An 18,733-nucleotide genomic window follows, 5' to 3' on the forward strand; every position below is an offset into this window, starting at 1 on the left:
CTTAGTCCATGAAATTCTCCAGGCAACAATACTGGAGTGGGTAACCATTTCCTTCTCCAGAGGATCTTCCCAACCTAGTGAAGTCACTCAGTCGTGTCCAACTCTTTTTGCAATCCCATGGACTGTAGCCTACCAGGGTCCTCAGTCCATGGAATTTTCCAGGCAAGAGTACTGGAGTGGGTTGCCATTTCCTTTTCCAGGGGATCTTCCCAACTCAGGGATCGAACCCGGGTCTCCTGCACTGCAGGGAGACGCTTTACTGTCTGAGCCACCAGGGAAGCCCACATAGGGAGAAAACAACTAACAAATGCCCTGCTAATCTTTCCAACCCAGGGATTTTCCCAACCCAGGGATCAAACCAAAGTCTCCTGCACTGCAGGCAGATTCTTTACTATCTGAGCCACCAGGGAAGCCCACATAGGGAGAAAACAACTAACAAATGTCCTGCTAATCTTTTCTGGGCCCATGGAGGGAGTGATATATAATCCACTACTACCTCTTTCTATTGAGACAAGGCCAGGTTTTACAATCCTTCCCAACATAGGCATTCAGGAACCCACTGCCAGTTTATTCCAAGTTTATGCCCCAATGCAGTCTATTTGTAATTTCTGATAAAATAGATCCTTTTTTAATGATAAAGGGATTATCAGAATCTTCAAAGTCAACAACACTGCATAATGCAATTTTGCATTCTCTGTAAGTTTCCCAATTAACTGGTATTGCAATAAGAAAGCCTACTGGTGAGAGGGGACACAGAATATAGAATGAGTAATTACTTACAACTGGAGAATTCCAGGGGGCAGGAATGTTCATCCATTGGAAAATTGTGCAACTGTAACTGGCACTCAGCATCAATTGTCAGTCTAAGTAGAAAGATATGATGCAAAGGTTTTAGACAGTTTAAAAAATTTTAAATGTGTATTAGCACACTTTTGAATGACCATTCATTTTTATTCCTGGACAGTATCTCACCCATTCTTATTGATAAACACAAGGCGATCCTCACTGATGAAATTCACCAAGTCCAGGATAAAATTGTGTAAGACTTAATGTCCATTTATTTTCCCAGAAAAAACAATAAATTGTCACTGACCTCAACTTCACTTATTCAATATTTATTATCCCATATATTTTTTGGCAAATTAACTGCACACATGGGATTGCTCAGTGAATTTACTTAGTTTACTTAATAGAACAAACTCTTTTAAGAACTTAAGCTCATTTACTGTTTGCATCTAAATGAATGCAGATAATTCTCAGAATTTATCTGCTAATTACAGCAGAACCTTCTGCATGTAAGTACTTGTTAGCTGTTAGCTTTAAATTACTATATGTGATTTTAAAAATACCTGTGTTTCACAACAGAGCATTAAGCATTCTTACAAAGGAACACTATAAAGCAATTATACACGATGCACCCGGGGCGGATTCATGTCAATGGATGGCAAAACCAACCAATATAATACTGTAAAATAAATAAAAAATTTAAAAAAAAGAGTAGAAGGAAATCAGATGTTAAATGCACAGATGTATCAGAAAAATGTCTGCCATGGAGTCCCTGAGGTGCTTATTAAACATACAGATTTTCTTTCCCAATAGAGGTTAGAACTCTAGGAGGGATAAAATTTAAAGCAGTAGTAGATGTTTTGACCACATTTGGGGAAGTATGACTATAATGTTAAATTGTGATGGTGATAGGTTGATGGTATTTAAAATTCTGTATTTGTTAGCTATACTTTTTATAATTACAAATATCAATCTTAACATAAAAAATTTATTTTATATACAATTTCTATTAAAAGTTCAGCATAAATTTAACTTTTCTATGGTATAATAGAGCAATTACTGGTCCTAAGATATAACTAATCGTCACTGAGCCCTTAAGTGTTGGCATGGCACTAGGTAAGGTGAATCTTCTCTCATTTAGTAAGTGTTATTATGGATTTATTGTGCTTGGACTTGTCCGAAGGGACAAAACTAGTGTCATGGTTGAGGTGAGCCCAAGACTGTGTCTCCAAAGCTGGAAGTTTTTGTCATTGTCACTCAATAATTACATGCTCTTCCAAAGAAGAGATAAGCTTTATTAATAAGTGAAATTATAATTAAATTTGATATTAGTATCATTCCTCAAAATTAAACTGGAATTGTTAAAATTGAAGATAATACAGATTGCAGATGGTTACACAGATATATATCTATGCACATATATACACATTTGTAACTCATTATAGATAAGCAACAAGAATGAAATCATCTCTTTATATAGATTAGCAAACTCATTCGAATCTTGAATGAATCTCATGAGTGACAATTTTGAGGTGGCTTCCATAATTAAATATTGTATAGTGATTCTCCAAGTTAATAGAAGTGAAAAAATAACTATAATATTACGGGAATGATAAAGGAACTTCAGATAGCATAACTTTACCTAATACTTCAAAAGCTAGACTGAGCTCTTACTTAGCAGACAAAATTTGATTTCCACTCGATTCTAATTCTAATCATTATATCATATCTAATTTAATAAAACCCATGATGAAATCAAAACATAAGCAATGAATTTCTTTTGCAATTGTGGCTGTTTTTCCTACTAACTGATGTAACTCATGACAAGGACTATGGGTCCAGTTTAAAGTATTGAATTCTATATCTTGAATATTACATATGGCATAAAATATACATCAGAAGGGCATTTTACATGAAATATTTTGAAGCTATAAGATCCTGGATACTAAGATCTAGAAGAGTCACATTATTCATATTTATTACTGAAAATATACACAAATTATTTATTTATTTATTTATTTTACAATATTATACTGGTTGGTTTTGCCATACATTGACATGAATCCGCCCTGGGTGTACATGAGTTCCCTTCCTGAACCCCCCTCCCACCTCCCTCCTCCCTTTGTCCTCCGTCTGGGTCATCCCCAAATGTCTGCTTGTGCTTCCTTTTTTATCAGGTTATATGTTAAACACTTTGCATATCACCCCATTCAGTCCTTATTACCACTCTGTAAGGTAAGAATCATTAACTCTATTTTATAGAAATTTAAAATGAAAGGTGCTCAGTTGTAGTACTAGGTTAGGGGCATATGTCATGGTGGTAGAGGTACCTTCTTTGCCAATAATTCCCATCAATTCTCACCTCATTCCTCTAAATAAAAATGTAACTAAGTAAAAGCATCAAACTTACCATACAAATTAAACTTTGAGATACTTCTAGCAGCTAGACCCCTGCTACCAGACAGCAGCCTCTAGTCCTGTACATATTCTGAAGAGTTGTCACTCCTGTAGAAATCCTGGAGAATTGCCCTAATACCTACAAATAATACGATTCAGGAGCTTCCCAGGTGGCCTTATTGGTAACAAACCCGCCTTTCAGTGCAGGAGATGTAGAAGACGCAGCTTTGATCCCTGGGTCAGGAAGATCCCCTGGAGGAAGGCATGGCCACCCGCTCCAGTAGTCTTGCCTGGAGAATCCCATGGACAAAGGTACCTGGCAGGCTACAGTCCATAGGGTCGCACGGAAACAGACACGACTGAAGCAACTGAGCCCAGCACAGTGTGATACAGAGCTCGTCATCAAAGCCAGATGTGTCTGATTCTTAAGTCTGTGTACTCATCTACTATGCTGACTTCATAATATATTCTCACCCATGAGAAACTTCAACATAAAAAATTTAAATGTATGCAATTATGAAGTGCTAAGATGATGGCATTAATTTAAGTCAAAAACCTGTCAAATGTTGGCTTAATATTTAAGTTCAGAAAGTAAATGATACGTCCTTTTAAAGTTTTCCCCAAGAATATCTATTCCAAAAATAGCAAAAAAAAAAAAAAAAAAAAAGGAAGTCAAACAGCCTATCAATGTAGTGGGGAGTTGATGTTGGGAGATGGAATTCATTCTAGTTAAGCCATTGTGCAGCTAAAAAGAAAAGGATGTACAGATTCCCACTTCAAAAATTCTCCTTTAATAATGGTTTCCTTGGAAACAGAAACATTTCCAAGCATATCAACTCCTAAGGATGACTATTTTTTAGTGTCCATGTTTTAAAGTAGCAGGACATACACATAAAAGCCAAGACTGGTATAGAAGTCAGATGATCTCACAAAGGCAAGGGAAATTTCATATCCCTGTGAGAAGAGTTCCTACATCAGTCACAGAAAATGTTTTACCTATATCCTTTGAAAAAGTTCACTGATAAGAGAAAAAAGAAGAAACAACCTAATTTTGTAGCATCACATATTATTTTGCTCAAGCATGCCAATCCTGATTTAGGTTTGACATCTTAGCTCTTTTTGTTCTAAGAGAACATAATTGATCTTTGTTTTATTCCCAACAATTATTCATTTCCTTTTCCAAAAGAATACCTTAAAGTGTAGAGCACTCGACCATCATTCCAAATCCTCAGCATCCTATTAGGGGTGGTTATCCAGTGTGCATCTGCCTTTTTGGAATTTCTGAAGAAAGTGTCTGGAATCCAGATTTTCCCCACCATGTTGCTATTCAGTCGGAGGACTTTAATGGTGCTGTTGAATTTCAGACGTCTGTCATACCATGTTTGGGCAAAAAAAATATCGATTGTATATTCCTATTTTAAAGAAAAAGGTGAAATGGAACATCTTTAATATAGTAGGATTGTATTATAGACCAATTGTTTGTATTTATCATTTATGATCTCATTGCCAATACAAAGGAAAGCTACTTTGGGTTTGAATGATCCAAAAGAAAGCAAAAGCTTGGCTAAGGAGATTCACCCATCTTTTGTGGACAAGTTAATACATTATGAACAAATAGATCTGTGTAAATGAATTCTGGCAAAAGATCATAGCCTTGATACAGTCGTTTGCATTTAGTATTTGTGGAGAAGAGTTTCTCATGTTATTTTTGACCAGCTAATTCTTCGTTATGGGGGAAATGTTGTGTATTTTAGGACGTTTACTAGCATTCTTAGCTTCTACCCACTAAGTGCCAATAGCACCAACAAAAAACCCCACCCCCAGGTCGTGACAACCAAAAGTATCTCCAGACATTGCCAATTGTCTTTTGAGGAAATCAGTTAGTCAGGTCCAAAAATCACTGCTACAGAGTAAAACAAAGTCCAGAACACTCAAAAACAGTTCTAAACTAGAGCTCTGGAGTTTAGGTTGCCTCGCAATAAATTGAGGACACCAGAAAATCTAAGCAGTGTGAAGATACAAAAGGAGAATACACCTTATACAAAAAACACTTTGTGCCCTGTCTGGCAGATGGCAAACACTCAGTATAAGGTAACTAATTTTATTTTTTTACTATTACAATTGTCTTTTTTTCTAAACAAGAAGAAATTCACCAATTAAAAGATAATCTTTATTACTATACTAATCTGTCACAAAACATTAAAAAAGTGCTATGATGACAAGTGACTCTAATGATTACCCTCATGTACATGATTGACTTTAATCAAAGAAAAGAAAGTTTGATGTGAATTAGACCTGGAGCCATAACACCCAAGATCTATTTGGCTGTCATATTTAGATTTTATTTAGTATTATTTTACAGCTCGATTTTAATCTGTATATACACGAGAAAATTAATGGAAAAAATCCTTAGTGTTCTTAGAGCATGACCCTAGTGTTCTTAGAATACGAGAGTTGAAGAATGGAAACTATCCACATTTGCTAATCTAATCCCCTTAACCCATCACCATTTATGATGAAGAATACACATCAAAACAACAACAACAACATCAGAAACCACAGGGAGATTATTTATTTGCCTACAAAACACAGCTGGTCAGGATCAGACTAGAATCTTCTTCCTTTGCCTTATTTCTGTTGTTCTGGATTGTATCCTTGCACTCCTGCCCTGTATCCCACTGGAATTGGCTGCATTTCCACTGGCATAAGTCACACCACTTTGTTTACAATTTAATTCTATATTTGTCGTCCACAAATAATGAAAGGGGAACCTGTTGTGCAGGTAGATAGAGTAACTCAATAATTTCTGACCTACATTTTGGCTAACACAAACACATTTTAAAGTTTAACCCATCATTTCGTAAACTATGATCCTGGGACAGTAGTTCCAGGTACCAGTATTACTGAAATTATGTTTTGTGTTAAAATAAACTACATGTATAAAGGATTCTTCTTAGATATTCACAATCTTCATCATAATTCTAAACAGTCTGAGAAACATGTTGCCATTTGTTTCATGGTTAAACAAGCAAACCTATTTGCATGGAGGGTGCAGGTGGTGGTACAGTTTTTTAATCAACCTCATTGAAAGCAATAAATGTTTTTCGTATCTGATTCAGCAGGGTGTCCTTATTGCTTATTTGCTAAATGGTGTTTTAAAGTTACAATATCACTAATGTTATGTTACATTGTTCTACTCTATTCTACTCTACCCTCTTCTGCTCCAAGCTAATTTCTTATTTCAGATTTGGATAGAAAGCTTTATAAAAAAATAAAGTTACCTTTGTTGCTAAATTTAATGCACTATTTTTCCTCTGAGAAACAATTCTGATTTGAAGTAAAGTATGATCTCTCCACGCCATGAATATTCTAAAACATAGTAAAGCACTATATTTTATTTTATAGTAAGAAGTACCTACCAAATAAGCAATGAGTGTTGAATTTTAAGATTATAGCATTTTACACAAGTTAATTTTATACACATGATCACATTTAATTTTTAATACAAATCATTAAAAATAATTATATTACAAGAGGGAAAAAACAAGATATGAAAGGTTCTCTCTTTCCGAAATTTTTTGTAAGGATAGTCCTTGTTATTTCCATGATAACACACTACCTCTCTAGTTTGTTAATGAAATAAACAATTAGAAACTTACCATATTGATAGCGTTCACTGGACCAATGCTATTCACATACATGTCTGTGTGAATTAATGTTGGTTTCACTGTAAAGAGAACCATAAAAATATATGCATATGAAGAAGCATAATGCTTTAACACTTTAGTCCTTGTTATTCTAGAAATACTTATTTTGCTACATTAGAAGTGATTTATTTACAACTAATGTGGAGTTAGTGACTAATTCACTACATTTAGCTATTTGCTTTCAAAGAAATATCTCCTTTTAAGCACATTAAGGCATTAACTAAGCATAGCACAGTTTTGAAACTGATTTTCCTTTTAAGACTATATAAAAATGAATAAGTAAGAAAATACTGCACAGATTTTCTTCCTCCTTCTTCATATATCATGACTTTTATTATTTTTCTCTTAAAGCTCTTGAATCGATTTGGGCATTGTAAACTGACATGCCCCATATAGAAAAATAAATAACTATTGTGTGACCTAGAGAATAAACTGCATTAGAAATATGAAGTAGACATAAAAAGCAACAAGTATTATGAATTGTTATTGAAATATTGCTCCCTGTTGATTCCTTTTATGACTACTTTATCCTCATTCACCTCTAGCCAACACAAAATCAATCTTCCTCAATGATTTAATGAATTCCGTGACTCATCAAATGAGAAAACCATATGGAAACCCAATACACACCTATTTGTCAAAGAGGACTGATAGTAAAAATCATGTAGTATTACATCCATGGTCTAATGAATGCGCTCCATTTTCATTTAATATTTAATGAACAAGGATTCATAACATCATTCTGGGCTTCAATTCAATAAGTAAATCTGCCTCATCTTTATCCATTTTCCTTGAAGTGCCATGCTCTAATTCTCTGTGGGGGATTGGACTCTTCACCTATATCCTTGCCTTCACATTAGTGAGGCTACTTCTCTGACTCTGAACTTGAGCTTGAACATTTGATTCACACTGGTTAATAAATATATGGACAAAGGTGAGTGTGCTAGCTGTAATTCCAAGCATTAAGCCTTATGAGCTTCTATTTTTTTCTCTTATTCTTTGCTATCATCATGAGAAGGATACTCCTGGCTAGTCTGCTGGTCCCAGGAGGAGAATGAGAGTAAAGCTTTCTTAAATGAGCAGCCTCAACCTGGCTGACCTTATATTAGGTCACCCCCAGCAAAGTGGCAAATAAATGCTTATTACTCTCTACCTCTGAGATTTTGTGCTTGTTACACAGCTATAGGTAATCAGTATGTCCTTCCTTTCTTTTTTTTAAACTAATTTTTATTGGAGTATGGTTGGTTTTTCCAGTGGTCATGTATGGATGTGAGAGTTGGACTGTGAAGAAAGCTGAGCGCCAAAGAATTGATGCGTTTGAACTGTGGTGCTGGAGAAGACTCTTGAGAGTCCCTTGGACTGCAAGGAGATCCAACCAGTCCATTCTAAAGGAGATCAGTCCTGGGTGTTCATTGGAAGGACTGATGCTAAAGCTGAAACTCCAATACTTTGGCCACCTCATGCGACGAGCTGACTCACTGGAAAAGACTCTGATGCTGGGAAGGATTGGGGGCAGGAGGAGAAGGGGACAACAGAGAATGAGATGGCTAGATGGCATCACCGACTTGATGGACATGAGTTTGAGTGAACTCTGGGAGTTGGTGATGGACAGGGAGGCCTGGCGTGCTGTGATTCATGGGGTCGCAAAGAGTCGGACACGACTGAGCAACTGAACTGAACTGAACGGTTGATTTACAATGTTGTGTTAGTTTCTGCTGTACAACCAAGTTCATCAGTTATACATACAAATATATCCACTCTTTTTTAGATTCTATGCTCATTTAGGTCATTAAAGATTGAGTAGAGATCCCTATGCTATACAGTAGGTGTGTACTTGTTTTTGGTGTTACTTCATAAAGAAGCTGTCACTTTTTTTTCTATAGTCTCTCAGTCTAGGACATTTTAAATTGCTATTTCTCAAGTTAGCTTGAAAATCATCTTTCTTCATTTTGAACTTATCAATGCTCCATCTACTTCCAGACTTGAATGCAGTTTATTCATTATTTTTACATTTAGTAAAAGTATCATTTATATCCTTCTAGTTATTGAAATAGGCTGAGGCTTTGTTCTAATGTGGTCAGCCTCTTCATTTGTATAAAACCCACATCACAAGAGGCTTTAACATACCTCCTATATCAGGTCGAAGTTTATTATCGTATCCTTCCAGGAGGTTGTTTAAGATAACTGTGACATCACCCTCCGGAACTTTTGGAGTCAAGACCCATGTTTTGTTAGAAGCATAATCTTCATAATCATCATCAGATTTTTGTCTAGTGAGGCTAAGAAAAAAAAATATTGATCAAGAATCACATAGATTCCATCCAAGTTGACTTTTAGTCACACACCATTGGTGGGAAATGAGAAACAAAGTAGGAATGGCGGGAATGTGTTACAATGGATTGCAGTGAAATTCTCAGCTGAGGTTTAGTCCAGCGAATTAAACTTCAGAGAGGTAGATTAAAATCTCTTCAGGTGTACTCTTCAGTTTTCCAGAATGCTCTGTCCTCCCATCTATAAATATACCATGCTTTACCAGTTATTTTTGCCTTTTCCTTAGTTGATGTTCTTCCTGTCCTCCTGCCAAACTTCACAGAGCACTTATTAAGAAAAAAAATCACAAGAATTTTGCTGAAAGCAATGCTTAAATGATCATAATCTAGTCTAGGCATTCAGGCATAATGTCTACTTCTTTCTCCTTTGAGAAGTTAACTTGTTCCAACCTATTAATGAAAGTAAGAGACTGATAATTAGATTCACTCCCACAAACCACCAGACAAATCTCTTCCTCCTCAATTGAACTACTAAGGAGAGCTTCAGTCTTGCTGCGTTTTCTTCCTCCAGGGTGTGTGTATGTGTGCTTTTCTCCCCTCACTTGCACTGAAAGAAAGGGTAGTTCATTTATCCTTGATTGCTAAGAACCTGGTACTATGAAGAAAGATGTAACTGTAGACTTTAAAACACTCTTTATTATAGTAAAAGTTCCTAAGCTGGAAATTCATACTAATGGTTAACGTACTATTTACACAATCATAGAAATCAAATTATCTATTTCGAATGATCAAAAAGTGACATAATATTCTGTGATTCAGTTTTCTGTCAGAAAACCCACAACTAAACCCGAAGCTAAGGCTGATTTTGGAAGGATATTGAAATTCCTATAGTTTGCCTCCTCCCTGCCCCAAACTCCATCCCCCCACCCCCAGCACACACACACACACATAAGATGATCATAGTTTCCAGACTGAGTTTCCACACCTTGCCATTTTCATTTTCATCAATACTCAGTGAATATTGGTTAATTTTGATGTTTATGGTGAAATTAAAAATTACAAAATACTTTCTTATACCGATCCTCATCTTCAGTTTATTTTCTTAAAGATATGGTAAGAATGAATCTTTTCAGAGATCAAATCACTGTCACGTTACCCTGAATATGCATCATATTCTCAAACCATGTATTATACTCAATTGTCTATATATATATATACACACACAAATATATATTTGTATGTATAGACAGATAGATGACTAAAGATGGTAAGTGAAAGCTGATTTTGTGATTAATTTGGTTTGAGAATGAGGATGGGAGATGAAGTTTTAAAAGTAATCACTGGCATGGATCAACTTAGAAAGTAAGTAATCTTTTTATCCCTTCAAAGCTTTACATAGGAAACATAAAAACTGAGACACACTCACATGAAACCTAACATAGCCAATCTTAAATCTTGCACTTCAGTTAGCACAAGAACTTACACAAAATTTGAATTTCATAGATCACCCACAGAGGGTCTGTGTGAGGTAACTGTGTGAGGCTGGACAAAGCATCAGCCAGCACTCAAAACCACTTCAGTGCAGGCAGACAGCAGTTGTCTGCTAGGAAAATTCCTCTTAAGCCTCAATTCATCATTTCTCTAGAGCACTGATGAACCCTGTGTAATAGAGTTCTAATCCTATGATCTGAATCTTACTAGTTTAAGAAGAAAAAAATAGTTACTTGATAAAATTTCAAATCCCTCTCATAACTCATTGTGAAAAGAATGTAGTTGACCCATTGGATGTTGGATGTCATCACTGAAATTTTATCCCTGTTTAATTTGTTCAGGTAAAAGTGCATTTTCAAAACAATCTTAACTTCTTGCTTCCTTTCCCCTGAAGCTTTTCTCTCTCCCTCTTTCCTCTCTGAAAAAATGTACCCTATCAAAATTTCTTCAAGGAAAGAAAATATATATTAAATAGCTATGTTTATTCACAGTGCTTACTCATACTAGTAAATAAATAATCCAAGTATGATGGTGTCATGTTACCTTTATTACTATTTCCTGGAAAACCAGGAGGAAAAATACATTAAGTGAAAAGAAAAGGGATACTTCTTTAAAGGAATACTACTTTCTAGAATTTACCTAGTAATTCTCTTAGAGTCATCATCTGTTGGATGCCAAAATAGTAATTAAATATATTGTCTCAGGTAAAAGTATCAGTGACAGATTTGGTCATACTTTAGGATGCCTACTTAGCCACAAAGAAGTAAAATGGAGTAGAGAAATTAAGAGCATATACTCAGGAGTTAGAAAGTACCAGGTTTGACTTCTGGCTGCATATCTTGCCTGTCACTTACTCTTTTATGACCTTGGGCAAATGATTTAATCTTGCTAAGCTTCACAAAGTTCTCATCTTTAAAACAGAGTAAATACTAATATTCTATCACATTTTTTGTGCAAGGTTAAGATAATGCTTGCTTCCCTGGTGGCTCAGACAGTAAAGAATCTGTCTGCATTGCAGGAGACCCAGGTTCGATCCCAGGGTTGGGAAGATGCCCTGGAGAAGGAAATGGTAACCCACTCCAGTATTCTTGCCTGGAGAATCCCATGGACAGAGGAGCCTGGTGGGCTACAGTCCATGGGGTCTCAAAGCGTTGGACATGACTGAGTGATTAACACTTGCAAGATAATGCTTATTAAGTGCTTAGCACAGTATTTGACACATAGCCCTGAAAGTAGATTTATATAAAAAGATTCCACTTCATAACTAAAACCTGAATCTTCAGTCACTGCTTCCAGGCTTTGATCTAATATGGGCTGAGAAGAACTAAAAACAGATGTTATCCAGGAAGAAAAATAATGAACCCCTACATTATAAATAAATGAAGTTTTTATTCTTTACTGTGTTCCCAGCTTAGGTCTAAATTAATGGGGCTGATGAATAATCTGGGATTGTTTCCAGATTTGTTTTAAAAAAAAAAAGAAAAAAGAATCTCTCTCATTCAAAATTGGCTATTTCTCCAGAATTCTCTGGAGTCAAGGCCTCCTCACTTATAGATGGAGCTCTAGTAATAATGACAATTAGATAAGTCATTCTGTGGAACTGTGAACTCCATGAAAAAGCCTGGGCAGAAATAGATTGATAATGATGCAAGAAAACTGATTAATAGTTGTGTGGGCTGAGAGCAAACTTGTACTTCTAGCTAAAGGCACCTACCTAAATGTAATGGCCTATGGAAGTGATTATTTCTTCTTGTACCCTTTATAAACTGAATATAATCTTGCAGAGGAAATTAACATTGCTCTTAACTTACCATAATGAAAAACATTTTTTTTTTTTGTAGTCTGAGTGATAAGTCCTAAAAGACAGTGCCAGAAAAGGTTGTGAAGATTTCATCTTTGAAAACTTTCAAAAAAAAACCCTATTAGAAAGCCATGCAACCAAGAGCCTTGGACCAATAACATGAGAATTTCCTGGTAAATTTCTAGAGATGTAGAACCCTGGGCCAACCTGGACTCCTGAATCAGAATCTTTATTTTAACAGGATCTTCAAATGCATATTAAAAGTTGAGACTCTCAGTCACAGGGTGAACCAGGGGTGCTTACCCTGTGTGTTTGTGTGTATATGTGTGTGTCTGTGTGTGTGGTGTGTTGAGATTGGCCCTTTAAAAAAGCACAGATTTCCAACTTCCTACTTGAGCTTTTCCAACTGAAATCCTCTGGTATAAATTAGAATATTACTTTTAATTTTCATCTTTACAGTTACATGCATGATTTGAATGTAATGAGTTCATATTTATAATGAGAAAAATCAATTTAAGAAAAAAGTGACAAAAAATAAATAGTGAAGAGATGAGAGGTTGCTTTCAATTAGACAGTAGATCTTAAATATCTGAATGTTGGTACATATTTTGGATACTTGACACTGTGAAGATAATCATGAAGTTTATACACTTTTAAATTTTAATCCAAGTATTTCATATTTTCACAGATTCAATGAAGCTCTCAGGTTTGTAGGAAGAAAAATCTAGTCATTGTACTTTCTTAGGGCAGTATAACAGCACACATTTGGATGAGAAACAATAAAAACATTTGTCTTCTCACTTGGGTATCTTCACATCCATTGGTATTTGGCATCATAAATACAGGATATATATTTTTCTTTCTCTGCCTAAAATCTCTTCTCTCCACCTCCCAAAGTGATATTGAGCATGGCTTACTCCTTATAAGCTTTCAATTTTCAACACAAAAATCACCTTCTCAGTATCAGTAGAGGTCATTCCTTACTGTTTTCTCTGCCTTTGTCGCCCACCTGATCCTTCATATCCTCTCACCAGTCCTTCAGCTGCTTCCTAGCATTTGTCACAATGTGCTTTAACCAATTCGCATATTGTCTGTTTCCACACTAAACTACAAATGCCATGAGTGTATATGAAATTTACAATTAAAATTTATGAAAAGAATCATTGTTTTTCTGACTAGTTTTCCTAAGATAAATAATACCAACAATGGCTATTGTTATGTATTCACCATGTTCTACACATAAACTTTAAGGACTTCACGTACATTCTCCCACTTTTACCTTTAAAACCCTGATGCTCCTATAAATATCTCCATTTTACAGATGAAGAAAAACAGTGATGTTTGCCAAAACCAAAATGTTTAACCATTATGCTGCAAGGGTTTGAGAAAGGAAATGGGGCCAAAGAATCTGTGATTCTACACTTATCAGAAAGTAAGATCATCTAAAACAAATGGTTGCTCAAGCTCATTTTCCCTTAGGATAATAAATTCGTTTATGCCTGAGTTCAATAAGAGTATGGCACCTTCAGCACAAAGTTAATAACATTCAAATTTCATAAACTTGCCATTGCAGATACCAATGATTTGATCTTCGCACACTGAGGAATAAAAGTGGAGCTCGTAATTTAACTTAATGGATGTGATCAACTTACTCTCTAAGTTCTTTCATGACTTGGAAAGCAGTGCATGCTGCAGTGGTAAGGCATAAGTTTATTTCAAAGACTGTCCTCTAGCTACTGCAAAAGGTGGACTTTGGTATAAAGTATAGGAGCAGCTATGCTAGGTAAGTATGTATCCTCAGAGGGTGGAGGGGACTTAGAATCTGATCATAGGAGGAAGAGACTTCATTCTGTACATCCCTGAAGGATGAGGGATTCTTGAGAAACACTGTGGTTTAGTGAGAAGGAGAACTGGGGCACAAGCTGCTCTTGCATATGTGGCCTTTAGTGGCCAATGGAATTCTGTATCTCCTAGGGAGGACATGTAAGAACCTGTGCAGAACCTTTCAGGAAGGGTGCTCTATGCACAGGTGTGTGCGTGAGTGTATACAAGCACAGAGGCTAGAGTAAGGGTAGGAGTATATCTAAGGATCGATTCCAATGAATTGTTCTACTTACAGTGACGTCCCGTTAGCTCATATCATGCTCAATTTTTTGATAATTAGGTCAGTAACTGTTGGTAAGTGTGTTTATTTGACTAAGTCAACTATTAGATGTATATATTCCAATGTACAAAATGCAAACTGTTTATTAACAATTGTTAAAGACCCATATCAAATAAATGTCTGAGGGGGGTTTTATTAGCAAAGATGAATTTTATTGCAAGTATCAGAATATTTGGGCTTCCCAGGTGACTCAGTGGTAAAGAATTAATCTGCCAAGAAGGAGATGCAGGTTCAATCCCTGGGTCAGGGAGATCCCCAGGAGAAGGAAATGGCAACCCACTCTAGTAGTCTTGTCTAGGAAATTTCATGGAGAGAGGAACCTGATGGATTGCAGTCCATGGGGTCAAAAAGAGTTGTAAACAACTTAGTGACTAAATAGCAAACAGCATCAGAATATTCAGACTAAACTGGGAGGGATATATAATTTTAAACCTAGTGTAGTATAAGCTTCCTGGTGCTTCAATTCAGCTTCTCATCTATGCATTTAACAACTTGGATTCTTTCTAGCTTGTCCTTCTGTTCTCCATGGTATCAGCTTCAACCCAAAGATGGCTTAATTGTATGATTAGAACTGAAATGAAAGTTGCTTGGTCATGTCTGACTCTTTGAGACCCCATGGACTAAAGGCAATCTTCCCAACCCAGGGATCGAACCCAGGTCTCCCACATTGCAGGAGGATTCTTTACCAGCTGAGCCACAAGGAAAGCCTATATGATCAGAAGATGCTAACAAAAACTTCTCTCTATGCTTCCTTATTTACATCCATGAAAAGAGATAAACTCTTTTAGATGTTTAGTTTTCTAAAAGTCCCTAGAAGTTCTCATTTTGTGAATCACTAGCCTGAATACATATGAATTCACACATAAGAAACCAAATCTATAGCTAAAGGATGGGACTATGTCCATTATTTTGGTGTAATTACATATCCTACCACTAGTGTCAAAGATTCAATCATCATCCCCAATGACATATGGACTTCAGAAACCAAATGAAAATTGAGACATTTAAGATAAGGAGAGGAAACGTGTTCTCACTAGGAACAGAAGGTGTAAATAGGACAAAATAGTCCATGTCAGGTCAAATTCTTGGCTTATTATTAAAGTCCATTTTCTTTGGGCTAGCCCCCTCACTGTGATTTGCTGAGGCTGCTGTTGTTTATTTGTTAAATAAAAGTGAGAGAATATGGACCAGCTAGGACTCATGCACAGCTGAAAGGAAAACATTTTGGCATTATCTGCTAATGATGAACACATGTGTATCCTATTACCCAGAAAGTTTATTACTAGATGTAATCCAAAAAGAAATGCATAATGATAACCCTGTATACGAGACAGCAAAAGAGACACAGATGTATAGATCAGTCTTTGGGACTCTGTGGGAGAGGGTGAGGGTGGGATGATTTGGGAGAATGGCATTGAAACACGTATGTTGTCATATGTGAAATGAATCACTAGTTCAGGGTCAATGCATGTTATAGGATGCTCGGGGCTGGCATGCGGGGATGACCCAGAGGGAGGATAAAGGGAGGAGGGAGGTGGGAGGGGGGTTCAGGAGGGGGAACTCATGTAAACCCGGGGCGAATTCATGTCAATGTATGGCAAAACCAACCAATATAATATTGTAAAATAATTTGCCTCCAATAAAAAATTAATTAATTACAAAAAAAAAAAGAAATGCATAATGTATCTAGTACAAGACATGGATAAGAATGTTCACAGCTGCATTATTAATAATAGAAATTCATAAAACATAAATTAATAGAATGCACAAATAAAATATGACATATTTACATAGTGAAGTGTCATACAATACAAATTAGTGAACTACTGCTATGTGAAGCAAAACAACTCTGAAAAATTTAGTAGTCTCACAAGCACACCAAAACCATAACTCTCTGTGGAACAACCATTGCTGAGAAAGACTGGAAACTACCATGGTGCTTTTCAGGTCTATGATATCCTTCTACTTTTCTGTATATTCATTCTATTAATTTTTGAGGGTCTGATATTGAAACTCCAACTAAAAATTTAAATTTATCTATTTAAAAAATAAGTACTATAGTGGAACTGTATGTAACTTTGTTCTGTATTTTCCAAGTCACGTGTAAATGTATTATTATACTAACATAATTTAAAAAATAAAAAAGACAGGAAAAAAAAAAAATACTAGATTCTACCAGAAAAGATCTTCTCCAACTAAAGACATAAAGAACCACAGTGAGATGGGTAGGAGGGGGGGACTCACAATATAATCAAATCCACAAAGTGGAAAATAATTGTATTGGAGAGATTCTTCCACAGGAGTGAGAGTTATGAGTCCCAAATCAGGTTCCACAACGTGGTGTTCTGGTAGATGGAAGATAAGCGCAACAGAGCATGTGGCTTTGAAGGCCAGCAGGGCTTAACTGCAGGAGCCTCACAGGACCAAGGAAAACGAGAGTTCACTCTAACGGTGCACACAAAAACCTCATAACACTGGAACCCAAGCGCAAGATCAGTAATTTGTTAGGAGCATGGGCCAGACCTAACCTGGTCTTGGAAAGTCTCCTGGTGTGAGCTATGGCTCACTTCGGGGACATAGAGGCTGGCATCAGATGTATTGCAGAAACATAGCAGCTGCCATATCAGCTCATTAGTACCAAGACCTGGCCCTACCCAGAAGTCTATGGGTGCCAATGCTGGGATGCCCCAGGCCAAACAACTCACACGGCAGGAACATGGCCGCACCCATCAGCAGATAGGCTGCCTAAAGTTTAAACAGCCCAGCAGCATCTGAACAAAGCTGGGCCTGGCAACCAACCAGACTAGGGACCAACTAAGCCTACCAGACCATCCACATAGTCAGATGCCACAGCAGAAGGACCCAATCAGATCTCATAGGGGAAGCTCCTAAAGTATATATCTTGAGTATATATCTTGGGTGACCAGAGGGGACTGCTTTGCTGGGACTCATAGAATTTCTCCAAGGTCAAGAAACTGAACTGTCTACCACAGACATAAAAATACAAACAGCAACTTAAACAAAAGGAGGCAACAGATGAAGGGACAGGATAAAACCCCAGAAAAACTAAGTGAAATGGAGACAGGCATTCTATTGGAGAAAGAGTTCAGAAAAATGATCTAAAGATGATCAAAGAACTCAGGATAAGAACGGATACAGAGAGTGGGAAGTTACAAGTTTTTAACAAAGAGAAAATACGAAGAAAAACTAAAGAGATGAAGACTACGATAACTTAAATGAAATATACACTAGAAGGAAAAACAATATTTTCACGTTCTTGCTTGTGTACACTTTGCCACAAATAGGAAAGCCGTCTTCAAAACCTGGATTATTTGGACAAAACTCATCCTGTACACTATACACCAATGCAGAATTTTTAGAAGGCAGTTAGCTGAAGTGGAGCTCCAAGTATGTTGCTCTTATGCAGTAAAAATTTTTCTACAAGGTGGCAAAACTTAGACACTATACTTGCATTGTTATTGGACTGTGACAACATGGTGACAAATGAGGCCAACACAACTTTGGAGGTCACTCTCCCTCACTCTAGAAACACATGTGAAGTTTGCCTTTCTTGCTATTTTCTGACTACTGACATCCAAGACCAATTTTAACCACAGAAGATAGCAAAGTATAAAGTTAATATCAGAGAAGAATATAATTATTTACCCTCAAAAAATAGTTCAAGAAGGAAATAATCTGAATTTCTTCATTTATATGAATGTAAAATGTCCAGCCTACACTGAATGTCTGATACTGGCTACAGACCAATTCTTACTCTGGCAGCATGTTACAATTACCTAGAGGGCTTAAAAAAATAACAGTGCTGAAAGCTTACCGCTCAAGATACTGATCTAATTAGACTAGGATGAGATGGCAACAATGATATTCACTAACTCTAAGGTGCAGCCTGGATAAAGAGCTACTGCAAGAGTGTGACAGAGCTACTTGGACTTCATTTTCTGAATAAACAGCATGTTGATAACTGTTCACAAGCAAGTCAAATAAATGTCACTTACTACAGTGTTTCAAGGTATCCTGAAAATTCAAATTAGCATCATTTTGAATTAAGATCCTATGTCTTACTAAGATGTATACTATCATATGTGAAACGAATCGG

General features: G+C 36.4%; 1 protein-coding gene across 4 annotated transcripts in view; it reads right to left on the minus strand.

Annotated features, from left to right (window-relative positions):
- The window catches only part of GABRG2 (gamma-aminobutyric acid type A receptor subunit gamma2), a 131,512-nt gene that overhangs the window by 93,216 nt on the left and 19,563 nt on the right, over window positions 1-18,733 (minus strand). For 3 of the 4 annotated variants that reach the window (XM_088838350.1, XM_055429613.1, XM_088838348.1), the window contains exons 2-5: window positions 9,018-9,169; window positions 6,843-6,910; window positions 4,375-4,595; window positions 781-863 (exon numbers count right to left, since the gene is read on the minus strand). In XM_088838350.1, coding sequence (XP_088694476.1) covers window positions 781-863; window positions 4,375-4,595; window positions 6,843-6,910; window positions 9,018-9,169 — 524 coding nt within the window. The remainder of the gene's footprint in view (window positions 1-780; window positions 864-4,374; window positions 4,596-6,842; window positions 6,911-9,017; window positions 9,170-18,733) is intronic. The other variant, XM_088838349.1, reaches the window with a different exon arrangement.

The sequence above is a fragment of the Moschus berezovskii genome, chromosome 8 (genome assembly GCF_049115385.1).
Source record: "Moschus berezovskii isolate FMDL1 chromosome 8, NW_MosBer_1.0, whole genome shotgun sequence".
Classification (NCBI taxonomy): Eukaryota; Metazoa; Chordata; class Mammalia; order Artiodactyla; family Moschidae; genus Moschus; species Moschus berezovskii.